Source organism: Esox lucius, chromosome 14 (assembly GCF_011004845.1).
Source record: "Esox lucius isolate fEsoLuc1 chromosome 14, fEsoLuc1.pri, whole genome shotgun sequence".
Lineage (NCBI taxonomy): Eukaryota > Metazoa > Chordata > Actinopteri > Esociformes > Esocidae > Esox > Esox lucius.
This window is the reverse complement of record NC_047582.1, coordinates 8,291,835-8,315,668: the sequence shown is the minus strand read 5'-3', so window position 1 is coordinate 8,315,668 and position 23,834 is coordinate 8,291,835. Positions and strand designations below refer to the sequence as shown.

At 41.0% G+C, this 23,834-nt stretch overlaps 1 protein-coding gene across 1 annotated transcript; it reads left to right on the top strand.

Moving 5' to 3' along the window:
- Positions 1 to 425: 425 nt before the first annotated feature.
- wdr36 (WD repeat domain 36) lies at positions 426 to 22,124 on the top strand. The gene is made up of 23 exons (XM_010900327.5): positions 426 to 720; positions 5,052 to 5,079; positions 5,751 to 5,851; positions 6,949 to 7,066; positions 7,260 to 7,392; positions 7,566 to 7,620; positions 8,127 to 8,259; positions 12,339 to 12,514; positions 14,548 to 14,668; positions 14,870 to 14,935; positions 15,071 to 15,154; positions 15,349 to 15,503; positions 15,594 to 15,708; positions 15,797 to 15,962; positions 16,840 to 16,948; positions 17,064 to 17,143; positions 17,439 to 17,546; positions 18,626 to 18,723; positions 18,941 to 19,080; positions 19,327 to 19,446; positions 19,898 to 19,979; positions 20,729 to 20,916; positions 21,506 to 22,124. Exons 1-23 carry the CDS (start codon positions 565 to 567, stop codon positions 21,653 to 21,655), a joined length of 2,682 nt encoding a protein of 893 aa, XP_010898629.1. The 5' UTR covers positions 426 to 564; the 3' UTR covers positions 21,656 to 22,124.
- Positions 22,125 to 23,834: the final 1,710 nt, after the last annotated feature.

Genomic DNA, 23,834 nt, shown 5'->3' with positions numbered 1-23,834 from the left:
GTTAATAATTCAGAAATTAACTCTGAAATATTGTTTTGATGTTGTTATTTTAGATAATGCTATAATTTTTGGTTGTTGTAAAATAACTTATATGGCTCAGCCTTTTGCTTTTTTCCATGTGATTACTTTCTCTTACAAAATGCTTCTGTACTTCTATATTTTTAAACGTGTTACTTCTGTATTAATTTTTTTGTCCTATTTATATTTTTACATGCCAACAATAAACGTGTGATTTATAATAAACACTGTATTTCAATAAACACTGTATTTCAACTGCATTTTCAAAAAATATAAGTTATACTTTATTATTTCAATAATTTATCAGACTGCTTACAAGTATTAGGATTATTTTTGCAATAAAATAAAGACTGAGTTGTTACCAGGAACGAAAATCACTGGGAAATAATAATACATCGGGTCTATCGAACACATTTAAGTGAAACACAAGTTGTGTTCACGCTTTGAAAACATTGAAGAACGACTGGAACGTTTGAAATTTCTTTTTCTGTTAGGATCTCTAGAATATATAGTGAACATTGAATGTTGTCTGACATAATCTAAAATATGCCGGCGTGTAGTAAAAAAGGAAGCGTTATATTTTCTGGTTTCAGAGCATTGGGACTGTATTCGAATCACCTTTCACACGTGGTGCGGTACCATAAGAAACACCGAGAATTCTACGTTGTGACAGCCGTAGGAAACTGTTTCCACACGTACAATGTAAGTGTTTGTGGTGTAATCTGAAATGAGAAAGGATATCAGTGTAGCTATTGCATGAATATAATACAACATCACATTGATGTCCTCGCACATCCTTGTTTTCCTGAGTTGAATACAGATGTACGCATGCTGGAACGAACGCGCTTTCTAAACTCAAACATACTTGGATTGCACACGGTACTGTTTTCGAAATGTATTCACAGATGCTAAATATACAATTACTGTACCCTGTTTGTCGTCCCCCCCCCCCCTGTATTCTAATGTATTTTTTAGGAAAATAAACCGTAAGGCCTGTTTTTGATACAGTCATGTAGGAGGTTTAAAACCTATGAGTCTTAAGTGTTTGGGTCATGGTGTATAGCTATTAACACGGGTGGTCGGATTGACCTATCTTGCGTAAACAAACACAGTAACCAGGAAATAGGCGGGTGGGTACACTAACCGTAATGATATTAAAATAAAATAGTAATTTAACTTGCCACCACGTTTACAAAATTGTAGGTGCGCTGTGTATTTATGAAATAAAATAAATAATGCAATGATTTGCAATCCCTATATATATAAATTGAAAGTAGTACTAAAATAAAATAACCTATTTTGAAACTGAGATGTTATTGTTTTTGCCCATTTTGAATTTGATGGACAGGTGCATGTTTACCACTGTGTTGCTTCGCCTCTTTTGGAAACTGAGACCAATTGCTGTAGTGTTTTGAAAGTGATATGTTTCCCAATCTTGCTTGATGTAGGATTTCAGCTCCTCAACATTTCTGGGTGTCTTTAGTTGTATTTTTCGTTTCATAATGCACCAAATGTTTTCAATGGGTAACAGATCTGGACTGCAGACAGGCCAGTTTAGCACCCGGACTCTTTTACTACAAAGCCATGCTATTTTGATACGTGCAGAATGTGGTTTGGTGTTGTCCTACTGAAATGAGCAAGGCCTTCCCTAAAAAATACATTGTCTCTGGGTGGCAGCATAAGTTGCCTCAAAACCTGTATATATTATTCAGCATTAATGGTGCCTACACAGATGTCACCCATGCCATATGCACTAATGCACCCCCATACCATCACAGATGATGGCTTTTGAACTGCGCGCTAATAACACGCTGTATGGTCCATCTCCTCTTTAGTCCGGCAGACACTGTGTCCACGATTCCCCAAAAGAATCTCAAATTGTGATTTGTCAGACCACAAGACAGTTTTCCATTCTTAAATGAGTTTGGGTCCAGAGAATCTGGATCTTGTTTCTGCTTTGTATGGTAGAGTTTTAACTTGCATTTGTGGATGCCGTGACATACTGTGTTCATAGACAATGGTTTTCTGTAGTGTTCCTGAGCCCATTCAGTGATTTCCACTACAGAATCGTGTCTGATTTGATGCAGTACTGCCTGTGGGCCCAAAGATCACGGCCATCCAACATTGGTCTTCTGCCTCGTCCCTTGCATATAGAGACTTCTCTGGATTCTCTGAATCTTTTAATGATATTATGTACCATAGATGAGTTCCCCAAACTCTTTGCAATTTTATACTGAGAAATGTTATAGTTGAATTGTTGCACTATTTGCCTGAGCAGTCGTTCACAGAGGGATGAACCCCTCCCCATCCTGATAGACCCATCCTCTCTGAAATGATCTTTTAATACCCAATCATGTTACTGACCTGTTGCCAGTTGACCTAATTAGCTGTGTGATATTCCACCAGTTTGAGATTTTTAGCATCACACAACTTTTCTAGTCTTGTCTCTTTCTGTTGCATTCGGTTTTTATTTACATTTCATGCCGCATCCCAACATTTTTGGAAACTGTTTTCTTTTTTTATTTTGCTGCTGTTATGAAAGTTATTTTCTATATGTTTTCAGAAATGTAATGAATTGGAGGCATATTTGATTGTTGTGCCTCATGCCACAATGTATAGCCAATCAGCATTTAGGATTAAGGTACTGACTGACACCAGATATAAAGCGCACATTATGCCTCTTAAAGTCTTATATAATGTACTGCGGGTTGCTCAAGGTTCTTTGGCACTGGTTTTTAACTGTCCAAAAACAGCTGAGGACGAAGGGATGGAGAGGCAGCTTTTTAAAATTTTTATTGACTTTGCTTTTCCCATAGTCTTTTGGCGAGCTTTCTAATTTTAAGTTAATTTATCAAATGCCCTGAATAACACAGCATCATCCTGCACAAGGAAGTGTATTTGACGAAGAGGCACATAAGGCCCCACCAAGTCTCCAACATACCCATGATGATGTTAATTAGTGTCCTGAGTAACATTAATTTCTCTAAAAATCTGGAACACCAGGTGGTGGCCTCAGCCCCACGCTCCTGAGCTCACCTGGAAAGGTGTGAAACTCTGAGCAAACTGGAATGTAACTAAATGAATGATAATGTGGACATTTATCTGTAGTGTTTGGATTTTCCCTGCCCATAATGGGAAGAATAGGCTAATATGCTTTATTGTACTGTATGGGTTATGGAGAAAACTTGTAGAAATGATTGTCCTTGTTGCATATCTGAGAGCAACTGGCAGCAACGCCCCGTCCATTCAATAATTATGCATTGATTAAATGGGACAGTTCCTGTCCTTTGTGTTCTTTGTGTTTGCCAAGGTAAAGTAATGCTAATGACTATTTGGGGAAGTGTTTTAGATATCTGATTTTAGGATAAATAACCATGTCTCCCAAAAGTTATTTGAGTTTGACCTAGTTAAAGAGACCTCCTAACATGTTGTGTTGTCATATTTAGGACTTTGTCCTTGTTAAATAGACCTCCCGACACGTTGTGTTGTAGTCATATTTTGGAGTTTGTCCTTGTTAAATAGACCTCCCGACACGTTGTGTTGTAGTCATATTTAGGACTTTGTCCTTGTTAAATAGACCTCCCGACACGTTGTGTTGTAGTCATATTTAGGACTTTGTCCTTGTTAAATAGACCTCCCGACACGTTGTGTTGTAGTCATATTTTGGAGTTTGTCCTTGTTAAATAGACCTCCCGACACGTTGTGTTGTAGTCATATTTTGGAGTTTGTCCTTGTTAAATAGACCTCCCGACACGTTGTGTTGTAGTCATATTTAGGACTTTTTTCCTTGTTAAATAGACCTCCCGACACGTTGTGTTGTAGTCATATTTAGGAGTGCATCGTTAACAGAAGCTACTAGCACACCTTCATGCTATAGTGTGTCTTATGGTATACTTAGTAGACTTTTAGACCAGTTGGGATGACGTACAATTGTGTAGGTATGTAACTATATTTTGTATTGTAACTTTACTACTTGATTGGAATAAATTGTATTACTTTGGAATATAGATTACTACGGCATTCCTCGCTCATCTTCACATTCAAGCTTGTAAGGCTACTGATGATCTCACACACATATGTAAGTCCAAGTGACCAGACTTGTCATCCCTGAGTTCTGGGTCTCTGAAAAGTCTGGGTTGGTCCCAGGGACACATGCCATTGTGGGCATCCCTGAGTTCTGGGTTTCTGACCCGACTCGATGGATCCAGAAACACATCATTTTAATGTTAGGCTCGTGACAAAAGGAGTAGCTAACGTTTACTGTGGACTTCCAACATATGGTCATTTACAATAACATTTATTTACTGACAATATGGAGTCAGATTATATATATTTATTTATCACTAAGGTTATGTTCCCTTGCACTAATTTCCCTAGCCGTCCCCTGGTAACCTTTTAAGTGTTAAACCTTTATATATCTTTATAAACTTTATATATAGCAATAATATACAAATGTTATATGACTTGTTTTAATTATTGAACTTTGTTTTGGTCAAACGTAAGGTGTTTTTAGTTTATACCTATTTAGTATGTATATTTTTACGTTTTTTGTGAAGCGCATTGCAGCTGTGTATGAAATGTGCTGAATTAATAAAACTTTATTGATTGACCAGTTTGTAATAGCCACAAAGCACCTCAGGGGTTTGTGATAAGTGAATAAGCAACAGACTTTATCCAGGAACTGCGTGTTGCATTATGCTAAGTGTGGTACTTTGGCCACGCCCACCAACCCTTGAATGCTCATTGGATGAAAGACAGGGTATATGAAACATGTATACCACAGGTTTAACGAAAAATGTATTGTTACTGTTCTGATTGCATTAGTGGCTGCTTTCTTAAAGCTATAAGGCACTTCGGGTTTGTGGTACATGACCAGTATACCATGTGTAAGGGCTGTATTCGGGCAGTCCGTGTTGTGACTCAGTCATGAAAAACATGTCATTTCAAAATAGAGGATTAGTTTTATTATTATCTGTTCATTCCATTGTTCTGCTTGGTCATTTTAATGATGTATACCAATTTACATTTTTCAGGTCAAGAAACTTGGAATTGTTGCTGTCAGTAAGTAGTACTTCATATATTTGTCTTGGTTGTGAAGTGGATTTAAGGCCCAAATATGAACTAGGCCCCTTTGACAATATTATTGTGTTGAGTTGTTGCTATTATTACTGATCAGTCAATTTTCCAGTCTGTGGTGCAGATTGACAATGATGTCAGAGATGGGTAATAATACTGTAATTATTAAAGTAATGAAAAACTTTATAAAACAAATGGATAAAATTGTTGAATCTGCATGTAACAGGGTCTTCTAAACAGGCTCCTATCACCTATTCCAAATGAGTCTACACTCCTACTAGACTTTAAGTACTGTTAAAGATACCCAAACGTGATCATCTGGTGTCACATCAATCATAAAATACTTACATAAACCATCAAATCTAGTTTTATGTATTGTGTATGTACTATACCTGATGACATGATCAGACAAAGGGGGACTGTGGACCTTTTGAATCTAACAACCAAATGTAGATCTGCTAAAACTGACATTTCCAGGGACACATTTGGATTATGCAAAGCATTGTTTAAATCCCGGGTGCTGATAATGGTTTCTCGACTGGGTATCGTTCATATCCAGTCCGGCTTCAGTACAGCTTTGTTGCAGTTTCACACGTACATTGGTGAAGCCTAACCGTCTAACTGTAGATATATGTATTCTGTAATCTTTTATTAAGGTAATGCACTTCCAGAGGACATATCATACTTAGCGGCTGACCGCATGCTGGTATATGTGGCAAATGGGAAAAAGGTTACAGCATTTGCCAAAAACAAAGAGGTATAGTAGCAATTTTGTTTCTAGTGATGATTGTAGTAGAGAGAATTCTTAAATCTTAAGGTGATTTTCACTATTTCTCCACTTGCTAGATGTGCTTTTTAAACGTGAGTCATACGTTTGAGAATACCGTTGGCCTGGTATACTTACGCTCATTTGTACTGATCCCTTTTAAAATGAAGAAAAATGTGTGCTGCACAAAACAACACGATTTAGGCTAGGATTTCAAATTATGCTTCTCTCAACATTCCCTTGATTTCGGGGGGTGAAAATGTAATCTCTTCCATTTAAGTTGGATACGAAAAACTCAGATTATAAGGAGAGGAACAGACAGGGCAGATAAGCTTGTTAAGAAATGCCACTGCCCCTATGTCAGTAAGCCAACAAAGATGCTCTGTTTTGTTCTTTCGTTGTTGAATCAATATGTTTTGTGAAGTGTAGCCAACTGATAAACATTTAGGGTCCAAATCGTTGTCACTCATAGTGTGTGGGGTGGGCCACCATTCACAAATAATGGTAGAAAGGTGGTGCAGAAGCATATCTTTTCAACCATTATTTTAATTTGCTTCATATCTGGTCTGTTATAAAGTTGTGTTTCTAACCAAGTTGAAGGTGAAGACTGTACCAGTTGAGAGGTTGTCAATACCATGTGACTGTACTCACAGCAGTTTAGATGGGTTTGTGGCCTACAAGCTATTTCAACCCACAGACTGAAAACAAATGTTTGGCTTGTAAACACAGTTGAGTGTTTACAAAAAAACACTAGCAGATTGCTTTTCTAAGTATTCTGTAACAAGTTACTACCGAAAATACTGGAATTGAAGCTCCTAAGTGACAACTAAAGTGGGGTGCTTTTCAAGTAGATTTCCCCCTCCCCCCCCCCCCCCGTTGTTGCTGGTATGCTCTGAGGTTTGGGGGATAGGTTGGGGGGCATAGGGGGGCACGGGGAGGCATAGAAAAAATTAGAGCTGATAATTTCTCTTAATTACCTTTTAGATCTAACATTGTTTAGACTGTCGCCTACTTATTGATGACTAACTAAAAGGTTATGTTGATTCTGGGGATTTGGATTCAGGATAACTGATGTTGCTTCTATGCAGGTGATTCACACATACACTGGTCACGGAGCTGACGTTCACCTTCTGCTGCCTTTTGGGGATCACATCATATCTGTGGACAGGGACAATGTTGTCATTGTCTGGGACGTGGAATCCGAGGGTTGGTATTGTGAAAGCAGTGTTAATAAGAATACTGTTCAATTTGTTCTGTGCAATTGAACCTTGAGTAGAATGGTTTCAGTTGAACTGAATGTATTTTTTCATAACTTCATAACTTTACCTTTCATTCAAACCAATTTTTGTGAAGAGCATTCAATTGTTGTTGTTTTTTCTCTTATGCTTCTCTCATACAGAGGAGTACCTCCAGATAACATTTGACAAAGTTTCTTTTGAAGTGTCTGCTGTAATGCATCCCAGCACCTATCTGAATAAGATACTGTTTGGGAGTTGCCAAGGAGGCCTGCAGCTCTGGAATGTGAAATCCAAGTACAGTCATTCTTGTAGTTAAAAATGTCTGGCTATTGGTTGATTATCATAACCAGTAATTCCACATGTCTATATTAATGAACCTGGATTTATTTTTGTGTGTTTTATAGTGTGGTCTTATTTTGTAGAGGCTGTGTTTAGCCCTAAACATAAAGTGTGTTCCTTTCTGTTAGCAAACTCCTGTACACCTTCCCCGGATGGGCGTCTGGAGTCACAGTCCTTCAGCAGGTTGGTGAAGATAGAATTCTGTTAGTCTTGGATCTGGACCCCCTCAAAATTGTAACTGAGGGAAGACGTTTTTAGTTTTGGGGAAACGTATTGAACTCTTCCAGTACTGTATAGAAAGGCTGTTGTACTTATATGCTAACACTCTGGCAGATGTCCATCAGGGTTGGGAATAGCCAGGGATGGTATGGTTGCACTATACTTTGGTCCTGCTACAATATCTACTGAGTTTCAGTGCGTAAGGTTTTACAGTTTAAACATTTAACAAACATTTAGACTAAGCCAGAGTGACTCATATTAGTGATCGCATGCATTTTAGTAACTGTAGGACTTTACATTAGGGCTTTATCATATCTGTACATCTATTGCTATTTGATACTGCGGTTTTGTTGTGATTTCATATTGCAATCATACTACACTCTCACTATATATCTACTGCAGATGGACGAGAGAGCCATGCGAAAGTTCATTTTGGGTTGGCTGACCAATATGCTTACCTCTTCCCTCAGACCCCAGCTGTGGATGTTGTCGGCGTAGGCCTTTCATCGGGTCAGATAGTCATCCACAACATCAAGTTTGATGAATCAATGATGAAGTTCCAGCAAGATTGGGGCCCGGTCACTTCCCTGTCTTTCAGAACAGGTGACGTCACCTAGTTAACATAGCTTGTTTATTGCGTTACGGTTTAGGCACAGGTAGGACCAATATTTCCCAGTGGCATAGGTAGGACCAAACCTTCCCCACTCAACACTCCCTTTCGGCTGTTACCATTGTATTGTACAGTCATCTTGCAAGCAGTGTAAAATGCACTATCCAGCACTGCCATTATTCATCACTGGAATCACTGCATGAGGTAAAGTCAGTGTTTTTGGCAACGACTGTATGTTTGGGTAAAAAGTTTATGATTGTGAATGCACTTAGTTACAACAAGCATGAGCAATTTAAAGATTACGTCCGACAGTTTCTTGTTTGTTTTTGTTGTTACAGAAATAATTTCGCAATAGCTGTGTCAGACTTACTCATGAGGTCAGTAAGTTAGAAATGTGCTGCTCTTTGGCCTGGCACAAGATATGTATAGGAAACCCCAACAACATAAGTGTCTTAAACCACTGAGCCACAAGGATATATCCTAATGGGGAAGTTTTTGGTTAATTTTGGCCGTGTTGCCCGGTGGGAAGGTTTCCCCAAGATTTGGGCTGTTTTGTAATGGGCAAGGGTGGGTTGAGGTACAGATGGGGTTGTTTAGAAAAAATAGCGTTTGAGCAAATTTTTGGTGGAGCTTGTGGGTTCAGTGGTTTACTGGTAAAGATCTGGCAACCTCGCATGCAGGACCAGACCCGTCCTGACGTCACAGAAATGAGTAATGTCGGGAATGTGACTCGTGAAAACACGATTAGATTAGGGTATGTACTAAGTACTGTCCCCAAAGACATTATGTACGCAATATACAGCCTTAAAATATGCAGTTTGCATATTTAGGTCACTAACGATGTGAACGTGAAGATCAGCGCAAGCTGCATAGCCAAGTACAGCTGAAGGAAGTAGAGAGAGTGAGATAAATAATGTGGCGTCAAGGCATGGATGTAGAAAAAACTACGCAACAGGTCTGTAATATACAGTGGTTATAAAAAGTCTACAGACCCCTGTTAAAATTCCAGGTTCTTGTGATGTAAAAGAATGAGACAAAGAAATCATGTCAGAACCTTTTCCACATTTTAATGTGACATATAACGTGAACAATTCAATTGAAAAACAAACAGATCTTTGAGGGGGGGGGGGGGGGGGGGGGTTTAAATCCCACCAAAAAACCTGGTTGCATAAGTGTCCACAACCCTTAAACTAATACTTTGTTTAAGCACCTTTGGATTTTATTACAGTGCATGTTGGACTCCGGCAGGGCTGTCGTGGTGAAGAAAGAGCTGAGCCGTTAGGCGAAGCTCTCGATTTACCGGTCAATCTACGTTCCTACTCTCACCTATGGTCATGAGCTTTGGGTCATGACCGAAAGGACAAGATCCCGGATACAGGCGGCCGAAATGAGCTTTCTCCGCAGGGTGGCTGGGCGATCCCTTAGAGATAAGGTGAGAAGCTCTGTCACCCAGGAGGAGCTCAGAGTAGAGCCGCTGCTCCTCCACATCGAGAGGGGTCAGCTGAGGTGGCTTGGGCATCTGTTTTGGATGCCTCCGGAAAGCCTTCCTGGGAAGGTGTTCCGGGCCCGTCCCACCGGGAGGAGACCCAGGGGAAGACCTAGGACACGCTGGAGGGACTATGTCTCCCGGCTGGCCTGGGAATGCCTCGGTGTCCCCCGGAAGAGCTGGAGGAAGGGTATAGGGAGAGGGAAGTCTGGGCATCTCTGCTTAGACTGCTGCCCCCGCGACCCGGCCCCGGATAAGCGGAAGATGATGATGATGATGATGATTTTATTACCGCACTCAGTCTTTTTGGGTAGGAGTCTATTAGCATTGCACATCCTGACATGGCAATATTTGCCCACTGTTCTTTGCGAAAGCGCTCCAAATCTGTCAGATTGCGAGGATATCTCCTGTGCACAGCCCTCTTCAGATCACCCCACAGATGTTCAATTGGATTCAGGTCTGGGCTCTGGCTGGGCCATTCCAAAATGTTAATCATCTTCTGGTGAAGCCATGCTTTTGTGGATTTGGATGTGTGCTTTGGGTCATTGTCATGCTGAAAGGTTTCCTCTTCATCTTCAGCTTTCTAATTGACGCCTGAAGGTTTTGTGCCAAAATTGCCTGGTATTTGTAACTGTTCATAATTCCCTCCACCCTGACTAAGGCCCCGGTTCCAGCTGAAGAAAAACAGCCCCAAAGCATGATGCTGTCACCACCATGCTTCACTGTGGGTATGGTGTTCTTTGGGTGATGTGCAGTGTTGTTTTTGTACCAAACATACCTTTTGGAATTCTGGCCAAAAAGTTCAACCTTGGTTTCATCAGACCATAACACATTTTCCCATGTGCTTTTGGGAGACTTGATGTTTGTTTTTGCAAACTTCAGCCGGGCTTGGATGTTTTTCTTTGTAAGAAAAGGCTTCCATCTTTCCACCCTCCCCATAGCCCATTCATATGAAGAATACAGGAGATTGTCACATGTAGAAGACAGCAAGTACTTGCCATAAATTCCTGCAGTTCCTTTAATGTTGCTGCAGGCCTCTTGGAAGCCTCCCTGACCAGTTTTCTTCTTGTCTTTTCATCAATTTTGGAGGGACATCCAGTTCTTGGTAATGTCTCTGTTGTGCCATATTTTCTCCACATGATGATGACTGTCTTCACTGTGTTCCATGGTATATCTAATGCTTTGGAAATTATTTTGTATCATTCTGACTGATATCTTTCAACAATGAGATCCCTCTGATGCTTTGGAAGCTCTCTGCTGACCATGGCTTTTGCTTTGAGATGCAACAAAGAAAATGTCAGCAAAATCCTACTAGAACAGCTGAACTCTTTGTGATTAATCTGTCACTTTAAATGATGGCAGGTGTGTAATGACTTCTATTTAACATGAATTTGAATGTTAATTCTGAACACAGCCACATCCCCAGCTATAAGAGGGTGTGCACACTTATGCAACCAAGTTATTGTAAGGTTTTCATTTTTACCCCTTGAAGATTTCAATTTGTTTTTCAATGGAATTGTTCACATTATAGGTCACATTCAAAGGGGGAACATTTCTGACATGATTTATCTTTGTCTCATTCTTTTACATCTTCAAAACCTGTTATTTTAACATGGTTGTGTAGACTTTTCATATCCACTGTATACAGCTCTTATGTGTTTTTAATGCAAGTCAGATTAACAAGAACATATTATAACAATTACAATATTGACTATTATTAATTATAAAGCATGGTGAGTGATTTTATATTTTGATTTCGTTAGACATTATGTACGCAATATACAGCCTTAAAATATGCAATTTAGGTCACTAACGATATGAACGTGTAGATCAGCGCAAGCTGCATAGCCAAGTACAGCTGAAGGAAGTACAGCAGCAGAAGACCAAAAACGGGATGAATAATCCAAAAACGGGATGAATGAAGTTTGGAGAAATGTCTGATGAATCTCAAGTTCTGCTGCGACCTGCAGATGGTAGAGTCACGATTTGGTGTAAATCACATGAATCCATCCTGCCTTGTGTCAAAGGTAAAGGCTGCTTGTGGTGTGGTAATTTTAATGCCAATTGCACTTCATTTGAATACCACAGGGTACTTAAGCATTTTTGCTGACCATGTGCATCCCCTTTTGGACACAGTTTACCCATTTTCAAGAGGATGCACTATGTTGCAAAGCACGCATTGTCTCAAGATGCTTCCACAAACATGAGATGGACCTCCTTTCACCCCTCCAATGACCTGCACATTCCCCAGATCTCATCCTGTAGAACACTTTTTGGATGAGGTCGGACAGGATGTTTGCTGCATGAATGTGTGGTTGACAAATCGGCAAGAATTGTGATGCTTTTGGGGCTGCGTGACCCAAAATCCCTGTAGAATGTTTCCAGCACCTTGTGGAATCTATGCCTTAAAAAGTTCAGGATGTTCTTGAGGCAAAAGTGGGTCCTACCTGATACTGGTTGGGCATGCCTAATAAAGTGGCCACTGAGTGTAGATCGAAGCAAATGGTTGTTTTTCTGCAGCAGAAATGTATATCTTTATCAAAGCAACAACTGTGTTCTTAAGTTTTCAATGTGATTTTCTCCTAGATGGCCATCCAGTAATGGCAGCTGGTAGTCCTGTTGGACACATTGGGCTGTGGGACCTGGAGGAGAAGAAGCTTGTGTGTCAGATGAGAGAAGCCCACAACACTGCTATTGCCGGCCTGACGTTCCTCCACAGCGAACCACTTCTCATCACCAACGGGGCTGATAACGCTATTCGAGTCAGTCTTACTTCATTTGTCTCCTTCCACATAGAATATTGGCATAGCATTGCTGAAAGTGATTGCTCTTTTCTACAACCGGACCACTGCAATACACATCTTTACGCCATCTGGAAAGCTTGTAGCACATTCTAAATTCAGAACTGCTGACTGTTTGATTTGGTATTGTTATGAGGACCAGGGAGTGGCAACCTACTCCTACTAATTGATTGTCCTGCCTTCAGCACTTGATTAGGGTAGAACTATAAAAGGTGGGCAGGAGTGTTAGGCAAAGAGTGAGAGTGTTTGTGACAAACGAGCATTCGCTCGTTCACTACTACATTCAAACTGTTCTGCTCTTTAGTGAATTCGGTATTTCAGCTACCTGCAGTTTTTTGGGGGATAGACAAGCTGTGTGTAGCTATCTTTGGACACTCTGTTTTTGTATGCACTTGGGGACACTTCCTGCACCTCGTCACCCCAGAAGGACTATTTTGTTTTGTTTTCACTAATAAATATCTATATCTTACACACACACTGATCAGCCATAACATTGTGACCAGTAACAGGTGAAGTGAATAACACTGATAATTTTATCATGGCACCTGTCAGTGGGTGGGATATATTAGGCAGCAAGTGAACATTCCGTCCTTAAAGTTGATGTGTTCAAAGCAGGAAAAATGGGCAAGCGTAAGGCTCTGAGCGACTTTGTCAAGGGCCAAATTGTGATGGCTAGATGACTGGGGCAGAGCATCTCCAAAACTGGAGCCCTTGTTGGGTGTTCCTGGTCTGCAGTGGTCAGTACCTATCAAAAGTGGTCCAAGGAAGGAAAAGCGGTGTACCGGCAACAGGTACATGGGCGGCCAAGGCTCATTGATGCACATGGGGAGCGAAGGCTGGCCCGTGTGGTCCGATCTATCAGACGAGCTCCAGTAATGCTAGTACTGATAGAAAAGTGTCCGAACACACAGTACATCGCAGTTTATTGCGTATGGGGCTGCACAGCGGCAGACCAGTCAGGTTGCCCATGCTGACCCCTGTCCACTGCCAAAAGCACCTACAATGGGCATGTGAGCATCAGAACTGGACCATGGAGCAATGGAAGAAGGTGGCCTGGTCTGATGAATCACGTTTTTTGTGGATCTTGTGGATGGCCGGGTGCGTGTGCATCGCTTACCTGGAGAACACATGGCCCCAGGATGCACTATGAGAAGAAGGCAAGCCGGCAGAGGCAGTATGATGCTTTGGGCAATGTTCTGCTGGGAAACCTTGGGTCCTGCCATTCATGTGGATGTTACTTTGGCACGTACCACCTACCTGAGCATTGTTGCAGACCATGTGCACACTTTCATGGCAACGGAATTCCCTGATGGCATTGGCCTCTTTCAGCAGGATGATAGGCCCTGCCACAAATCAAAAGTGGTTCAGGAATGGTTTGAGGAACACAACGAGTTCAAGGTATTGACTTGGCCTCCAAATTCCCCAGATCTCAATCCAAACTAGCGTCTGTGGGATGTGCTGGACAAACAGGTCCGATCCTCGGAGGTCCCACCTGGCAACTTACAGGACTTAAAGGATCTAACATCTTGGTGCCAGATACCACAGCACACCTTCAGAGGTCTAGTGGAGTCCATGCCTCAATAGGTCAGGGCTGTTTTAGCGGCTAAAGGGGTGCCTACACAATATTAGGCAAGTGGTCATAATGTTATGGCTGATCGGTGTATATCCACACTTATATTGAGCTCGTCGATATCATAACCGGATAGTCGGCAGCAGCCTGACATAAAGCCGCGGCCCACGACAGCTGACCAAGGGGTGGTGAATAGTGTCCATCCTTTGTTTGGTGTGCCACTCCCTGTTAAAGTGCTCTGTAGATTTGGGAACATTTCAGCTTTTGGTTGTTTAATGGTCAAACTTGATCATGTAATTTTTTTCCCATCACTTAGTTCTGGTTCATTTTCTGCTGTTCTGTAGGACGGTGTGAGTGTATAGAGAAGTGGTCATAACAGTATTCAACTGTAGGTTGTTGAGTCATTCCGAGGCCTACTCCCCAGGTGTGGATCTTTGACACGGCTGGCGGAGGAGGCCGTTTACTTAGGAGTCGCCTGGGACACAGCGCCCCGCCCAGCCAGGTTCGACACCACGGCTTGAATGGACAACACATTCTCAGTGCTGGTACGTCCCACTTTTTGTAATATCTGGGGATGTGTGAAAAATGCTGCTGAATATGTCTTTTTAAGCTTTTAGTTTTAGCTGAATTGGGAGGAAGTAGTTGTGGCTAAGCAAGCAATGTGATTACATTTACGCTGTGTCAGTTTGTAGAATAACGCACTTCTGAGGTTCTAGTACATTTTTCTCTACTCTCCCTTTTTTAAGGTCAAGATGGTACTCTGCAGTCATTCTCTACTGTTCATGAGAAATTCAACAGGAGTTTGGGACATGGTAGGATTTATTAGATATTTTGTGGAAAGAGGGCTGTTAATGAAAAACACCACATTGATTTGAATATTGTTGGTTTACTTGCATAAATGTTAATCTCTTGTATTTTCAATTAATATAAACAAATTGGTAAACTAGGTTCCATCAACAAAAAGAAATCCAAAAAGAAAAGCTTGAGGTATGAACAACTAAAGCTCCCTGCCATCACCACTTTTGCGTCAGGTACGTTTAGCAAAAGAAAATGTTTTTCAATTGAAATATTTAGGGGGGAGAAATTGCTGTAATATTAAAACAAAAGCTTCTCTTCTAATATTGAAAAACGTCAAACTTGTGTTTTCTGTGGAACCTTTGAATGTGAGCAAGGTCAGACCTTTTTGTTATTGTTGTGGGTGCTTTTCTTTGGTTCTGTGGTGTAGAGAGTGCCCGGCAGGATGATTGGGACAGTATAGTTGCGTGCCACCGGGGATTCCTTATGACCACCACCTGGAACTACCAGAAGGGCAGCATGGGAGCACACAAGCTGGAACCTGAACGCTTCAACAAGAACCGCGCGCTCAACGTCCATGCTACGGTAGCTACAAACAGTACTGGTGATGTACAGCTTGTTTAAGTGCAAAATAAAAAATTTATAATACAATGTTATATTCATTTTTCCACTCAGGCTGTTGATATCACTTCATGTGGTAACTTTGTAGTGGTAGGAATCTCATCTGGTCACATTGACGTTTATAACATGCAGTCTGGAATGCATCGAGGTCAATATGGAGAGGACAGAGGTAAGGCTTCCCATTAAGACAATCACATAATTAGCTAATGATTTCAGTGACAGGTTATGTTGGATTTGTCCCTTTTTTGACCCCATAGCACACGAAGGGGCGGTGCGTGGCGTGTCTGTAGACGGACTCAACCAACTGACCATCAGTGCCGGAGCTGACAATCTGGTCAAGATGTGGAAGTTCAAATCCAGGCAGCTTGTCCACTCTGTTGACCTGGCCTCGCCACCTGCCACCACACACCTGCACAGGGACAGGTAATTGCCTGGAAGCATCTCTGGGGAGAATATAACTTGTACTGCACATTTACCAACTTTCCCTATTTAAGAAGTTGATGTTAGATGGTTACTGACACTAGGTCAATAACTAACTTCAATACTTGCCTTATTTTGGGATGATCTTCATGCACTGTAATGTCCAAAAACACCTTGAAGTGGTTATATTTGTTTCCTTTTTGTGTTTTATAATTTTACAAGATATAAACTTTGATTACCTTGATATAAACTTGATAACATTTATTTTTGCCTCTAAATAAATGAATAGACATAAATAAATGTACACAAAATTACACACGCCTCTTGTGTCACCCCTCACCATTATTTTGTGTGGAATTGCAAACTAAAATCTTTACCGTGCCTGATGAAATTCCATTTTGCTCATGAACCTCACAACATTGAAGACTCCTTGCTATTGGCCACTGGTGGGTCTAATCTGGCCGACTGCATGTCCCAAGGCTGATTTATAACGGAGTGATTCAGTTGGGTAATAAGAGTAGGCAGTTGTTCCAAAATAGCTGTCTACTTTGAAATCTTCAAATTGGTGCCTTTGTGCCGACGCATTTAAACTGAGCATGTAAACGGTCAAAGGTGGCTCAGGGCAGTGAATGATAACTTATGAGGTGCATTTAAAACTTAAACAGACAGTGGTTAAACAGACCCAATGTATGATTCAATGAAGAATACCACATGTAGGCTTCAAAAGCGATATGGCTGTTACATATTGTTTTGGAAGAAGTTTGTTGCTATATAAAGAAGCTGAAATTGGTTACAGTTTCTCTTGATTCATTGACTGCTTGGCACTATTCTAATGGCAGTAGAATAGTGTCTGATTTCAGTATTTTCTCCCCTGGTAAAGTGGTATGCTGGCGATCGCTCTGGACGACTTTACACTCAATGTTCTGGACACGGAGACCAGGAGGATAGTCCGCAGGTTCTCTGGCCACAGAGGACAGGTGAATGACATGGTGAGTATCACTCCTCCCCTTCTCCGTTTTCTTTCACACTTTAATTATTGACCTCGTTCCATTGTTCCCTCATCTCATTAAGCACTGATCACTGTTGTTTGATGTTTCCGCCCAGACTTTCAGCCCAGATGGCCGCTGGTTGATAACAGCCTCTATGGACTGTACCATCAGGACGTGGGACCTCCCGTCGGGCTGGTAAGACCTTAAACCGCAGGTCTTCTCAGTCTCGTGTTAAGATCACACGTCATATTACTTTGTTATATCTGTGAAACTTGTCATTTCCTGTCCCCGGTCACCAAAAGTCGAGATCCAGGAGTTGACCTTTGTCCCACGTCACTAGGGACTAGCCATGTTTCTAATCATAAATTGAGGTTAAGAATTAAATGTAATCTCTTTGAAATACCATCCAGGAAACTTCCCCTCTCAGGCTCTGGTATTTCTTCAAAAAAATTAGCTTGTTCTTACTTTCTGTATATATTTTTTTTTTTAGCCTGGTGGATTGCTTTCTGGTAGACTCTGCTGCAGTCAGTCTGACCATGTCACCCACAGGGAATTTTCTGGCCTCCTCCCATGTGGATAATTTGGGAATATACTTATGGTAAGAGTCAGCACCTTTGAGGTCACAAGGTCCCCCACACCCCTGACTACACTGTGACACACCACCTTGTTGAATACCGCAATTGCACAATGAAATCACTGTTCTGTCACTAACCCTGTCATACTCATGATGACATACATTTTAAAACCCACCCACAACACATGATTGACCAATCTGCTCGCAAACACCCCAGTAGCGTTCACCCAATACCACACCTTTTACTAGACCTATCTATTGTTGGAAGCCAATTTCTGTGTTACATTTTCTCTATAGAGTAAATCAATGCAGGTCCTGTCCACAATGCCTGTAACTTTAGTGGTAAATAAATATACACTGAAGCAAAGGTTTCACCCACCTTTTAGAAGAAAGCACGTTTTTTCTTCAAAAAGTTTACTGACGTACTCTATAGCCTATAACTGGATCTTAGTAATTGACTCCCAGTTTGACCTATGGTCAGTTTAATCTTTTAAACAGAAGATTCTATGTGTTGTGTAGTTTCAAGTTTATTTGTCAAATGTACAGATCAACACAGCGCCATCCTGCACAATGAAATTCTTGTGACATGGCAACCCAACATCTATGTAGTAAGAATTAAGCAAAATATATAGCAAAAATAAAGTGATTACATATAAATAACACTGTAAAACTAGCAGCAATTTAAAAGTACTGAATAACTAGCAGCAAATTGGTAGTAGTATTCAATATTATTGATATGGCAAGTATGGCAATAACATACATAACCAAGTAAACTAGCAGCAATTTAGGAGGATTAGGATTGGGAAAATAAACAATATAGGTAGAGGTGTTGCGTATTATAGATACATATGACTATAATATGCTTATTAATGGGCATGAGAGGGGATATTGTAGTGTACATTGAAAGTACCTGAAAAGACATCAGTGCATCTGGAAAATGCATGTGTGATCAGTATGATCATGAGTCAGTGTTGTTGGTTGAGGAGGCTTATGGCCTGAGGGGAAAAAACTGTTATTCCTGTGTATTCCGTGCTCAGTGTGTATTCCGTGCTCAGTGTATATCCCGTGCGGAGTGTGTATTCCGTGCTGTTGTGTGTTGCCAGGTCCAACAACACTCTGTGCTGTATGGTGTCCCTGCGCCCCCTGCCTGCAGATTACGAGCCCACAGTGATTATGCTGCCAGGAACCTGTCCCAGCCAAGGTAGCCACTGAACAGGCATCCAGTACCCACGTTGCACTTACTCCATATCCTGCACAGGAGGCCAGAAAGCCCCCACACCATCTGGACTGACACTCTGTCACAGTGGTATCAGCCAATTATTCAAGCATTGATAATAATGCCCAACAAGGAGGGTATAACTATGTCCTTCATTATGTAGACATCGACCTTTTCTATTCGTTTTTTTGTTAATCTGCAGTTGAAGAGGGAGAAGATGAAGATCTCAACTCTGAGATGATAGAGTACGAGTCTCCTGAGCAGTTGGACGAAGAGCTCGTCACCCTCTCTCTGCTGCCGGACTCTCGCTGGAAGAACCTTCTGCATCTGGACATCATCAAGGTGAGCATGTCACTGGCTGTTGCCTGTGGAGAAAAACGGGCTGCAAACCAGGTATGAAGCCCACATTTTCTGCTCGGCTCCAGACTGCCTCCGCCCCTCAGAGCTAAATTTGACACACCGCAAGTATCACTTCACATGCACCTTTACAAACATATTGTCGCCATCAGGGTGTTACCCATACCTCTACAGTGCTAATGTCTTTCATTGTTCTGCTGGACTAAAGAGATTTGCCCTGTTAATGTGTAGAAACGGAACAAACCCAAGGAGCCCCCCAAGGTTCCCAAGGCTGCCCCCTTCTTTATGCCCACCATCCCAGGGCTAATTCCACAGTTTGCCCCGCCTGAAGGCTCCAACCAGGAAGAACAGGTGAGAGGATGATTCTACTCTGATAATGAACTCGATGAATAATAACAATACATGTACATTTTTTTTTTTACATTGTATATAATATGAAAGATTGTGTTGCTTTTCATCCTGTCCCACTCCTGTAATAACGGGGTGTTGCTTTTCATCCTGTCCCACTCCTGTAATAACGGGGTGTTGCTTTTCATCCTGTCCCACTCCTGTAATAACGGGGTGTTGCTTTTCATCCTGTCCCACTCCTGTAATAACGGGGTGTTGCTTTTCATCCTGTCCCACTCCTGTAATAACGGGGTGTTGCTTTTCATCCTGTCCCACTCCTGTGATAATGGGGTGTTGCTTTTCATCCTGTCCCACTCCTGTGATAATGGGGTGTTGCTTTTCATCCTGTCCCACTCCTGTAATAACGGGGTGTTATTTGGGATTCAGATATTTTCTTTTGCTTACCTTTTCACAGTCAAAGGTTGTGAATTTTGGAGTTCTTGCCCAGAAGTCCAATTTCTACAGAGAACTTGAATCTGCCACACTCAGCAATAAATGTAAGTCTGAATTTCACTTGGCTGTCATCTACTCACAGCATGTCTCACAAGTAAAGAGTAGCAATTTCTCTGACCCCAAATCAATACAGAGGCCATAAACTGAAGAATGTAATTAGAATTACGTTAATCATTAGCATATGTAGTAACTGAAGAATGTCATTAGAATCACATTAATCATTAGCATATGTAGTAACTGAAGAATGTCATTAGAATCACATTAATCATTAGCATATGTAGTAACTGAAGAATGTCATTAGAATCACATTAATCATCAGCATATGTAGTAACTGAAGAATGTCATTAGAATCACATTAATCATTAGCATATGTAGTAACTGAAGAATGTCATTAGAATCACATTAATCATTAGCATATGTAGTACCTGAAGAATGGGAGTCAAACTCGTTTTGCCCCAGTAGTTGCATTTGGCCTCAAATTAGGACTAGGGGCACTGAACATTTCTCGCCATCATAATGTGCTAAAATACTCCTCATTTTTATGTCTGTCTGGGTTTTCTTTTGGTGAATTTTAGCAAGCTGGACCCATTTTTCTTTTTTTAATGTTTAAATGTAGATCCACTGTTCTTTCGAAACTGATTTGTTTTCATTTTAAAATTAGGCCAGAAAAAAACATCCTATGTTTGACAACCTAGAACCAGATGATTTGTTGGCACCTCTGCATGTTGTTAATGACATAGGCCTCAGGTTAAGAGAGACACTGAATTCTGATCCTCACCATCGTTTCCTTCAGTTGATGGCCCCGTGGGGATGCTCAAAGAGATGGGCCCGTCTGCCATTGATGCTGAGCTCCGAGGCCTGGCCCCTGATATGGGCGGAGATGTCTTTGTCTTAAAAGGCTTCCTGAAGATGGTGGCCAGCATGCTGGACTCCAAGAGGGATTTTGATCTAGCACAAGCCTACCTAGCCCTCTTCCTAAAGGTAATCACAACCTACTGTACATATTCAAGAAACTATCGCTTTATTAAGCATCTGCTGTTGTATTTGTGTAATCAGGTTATTAATTCAAGACCTTTGGTTTTTATAGTTACTTATTTTTGTTTTCGCATTAGTAACCTTGTTAGTGCTGTTGGATTGAAGTTTTTGTTACAAAAATAGAAGAGTAATGCAATTGGCTCTAACTTTGGGGGTGGGGGTTATTTATGTTGCTTTGACTGTCATCCACTTACATCTGCAGCTAGCAAATTTAATCAGAACATTACTGGAAGTACAAAATGTACAGTTTTTGTACATACACAACAGCAAAAATTCTATGGTACAGTTTTTATTCAGTCAAAACCACCTTGCAGACTTCATGTAGAAGACAGGAAACAGGGATGTGTAGCAAACTGTTTTACTTTTAAAATAAGCTCTAATTTGTAGAGTACCACGATTCAAAACATAGATAAGGTGAAGGACGTTGCATTTACAGCACCAAGTGCATTATCTGATAGCCAGGAACTACTATGTGGTGAAGTCTGGCTTGAGTATTACTACCATCACTAACTTGGTGGGGTTCCCCTCTTTCTAGCTGCATCTCAGGCTCATCTCCCAGGAACCAGAGCTGATGGGCGAGGCCTCTCGAGTTTCACAGGAACTGGAGAAGACGTGGACGTCTATGCAGACACTTTTCAACCAGAGCTTGTGTTTACTTTCATACAGCAAGAGTGCACTGCTCTGAAGCCTGTGCCTCTCCCAATCTAAATGGGATTATTCAAATGGCCTAGACACTTCTTAAAAGACACTTCTTAAAAGATTCCATTACCGTGTAACATAGACCTCATGATCCCAGTTAAAAGGAGGATCAGGTGTATAGCAGGTTATTTTAAGATAAATTTCCTATTGGTAGGAATAGTCAGTTGTCACACTTATTTTCTCTTTGAAACCAATGGTTTCTTTGCAAGGTTTCAGCCCTCAAGGAGATTAGATGGATGATCATATGTTGTTACCCTTAAGTTACATTAAAACTGTTATGTATTACTCTATACAGTATTGTAGATGCAAGTATCACATTGAACCAAGACAATTGCAGATTTGGCTGATTTGTTTAATGCACTCTCTTAAATAGGAAGTTCAATATAACCGTGTTCGACCAAAACCTAATGAACAACTAAAATAAACGTCATGATTGTTGTCATTGTTTAAGCCCAGATTATGTATTATTTTTACACTCTGCTTGTCAGTGGTCCAAATGAAATATTGTCTTTTTATCTAAACATGCAAACACCATCACAGAATACACAACAAGCAGTGCACTGAAATAACTAACTCTCCTGTTAACTGGCAAAAATACTTGTGGTTTCAGTTGATTGGAAGTGGTTAATCCAACTTTGTGTTGAAGTGGTTTTTTTTTGTTGAAAAGAGGACCAATTTTGTCTCTTGCTTTGTTTGCTAATACTGAAGATTGCTAGCAAGTTGAACATTGACAATGGCCAGACTAGCTGTCTTAACCATATTGATCAGATCGTCGCGGGGGCAGCAGTCTAAGCAGAGATGCCGTCACGGACCTCAACATTTTACTCATCATAGCTAAATAAATGATCAGATTGTATCTGTTGAAAACCGATCTTTTGTTTGAGAAGTCAAAGGTTGGTGGTGACAAAACCCAGCACATGGGGTATTCTTGTAGTTTACCACTTCTAGTTTTGATTTCTTGGATGGTCATTTATGAAATTTCCCACTGGAAACTTGATCTTACCAATGTGACTGACAACTGAAAACCGCACCCCCAGTAGCCCACAAACATGATACAATTTAGCTATAGAGCTCACCATCTGCTTGAGAAGGGAAAAGGCCAGGTCATTTTTATTTTACATGTTTTGTGAGACAACATTCTTTGTTAACTTCAAACAGTGAATAGGTACAAGATAATCTGTTGTGATCCATTAATTTAGTGCTTCTCAATCCTGGTCTCGGGGACCCCAAGGGCTGCACATTTTTGCACTAGCACTCGCACACTTGTTTCAAATTAAACACTTGATAATGGGTAGATTATGTCAAGTAAGTGGCAGGTCAACATTTTAAATCAGGTGTGGGAGGGCTAGGGCAAAAACAAAAATATGCACCCTTTGGGGTCCCCAGGAACAGGATTGGGGAAAACTGCATTAGTTGTTGCTGGTGAATACCAAATTAGGCAATGGACGGTATTCGCCCCATATCAACGGTCAAGCACAGTGGTGTGTTGTTTGAGTTGAGTGCTTTGCCCATTCCACAGGACCTTGACATTCATTGTAGGAACCATACATGCTTAGTATTAGATAATTCTAAAGGAGAATGTGAGGTCACCCATTCGCAAGATGAAGTTCAACTAGGTCATGCAGCATGACAGTGCTACCGAATACACACATCTACATCAGAATGGCTGAAAAACAGACTTATTTCACATTTTGGAATGACCCACTCAGTGTGAAGACCAATGCCCAACTGAGATGCTGTGGCAGGATTACCAGTTCCATGGCCCACAACTCCTGCTGAATTGAAGCATCTCAGCAGGGAAGAGTATGTAAAAGGAGACCGCAGAATTCTAGAAATAGGTAATGAGGACAGATAAGACAAAAACGTATGTTTTGGAGTCACACAGCTACCACTGGAACTGGCTCTCTTGTACTGGAAGATCAGTACATCAGATGAGAAAGCACAACAGCAGTACGTAGACCAGAGAGCCGTCTACTCTTGGCCATAGCATTATGAAGTCTGAAGTGTACAATAACATACACTCACCTAAAGGATTATTAGGAACACCTGTTCAATTTCTCATTAATGCAATTATCTAATCAACCAATCACATGGCAGGTGCTTCAATGCATTTAGGGGTGTGGTCCTGGTCAAGACAATCTCCTGAACTCCGAACTGAATGTCAG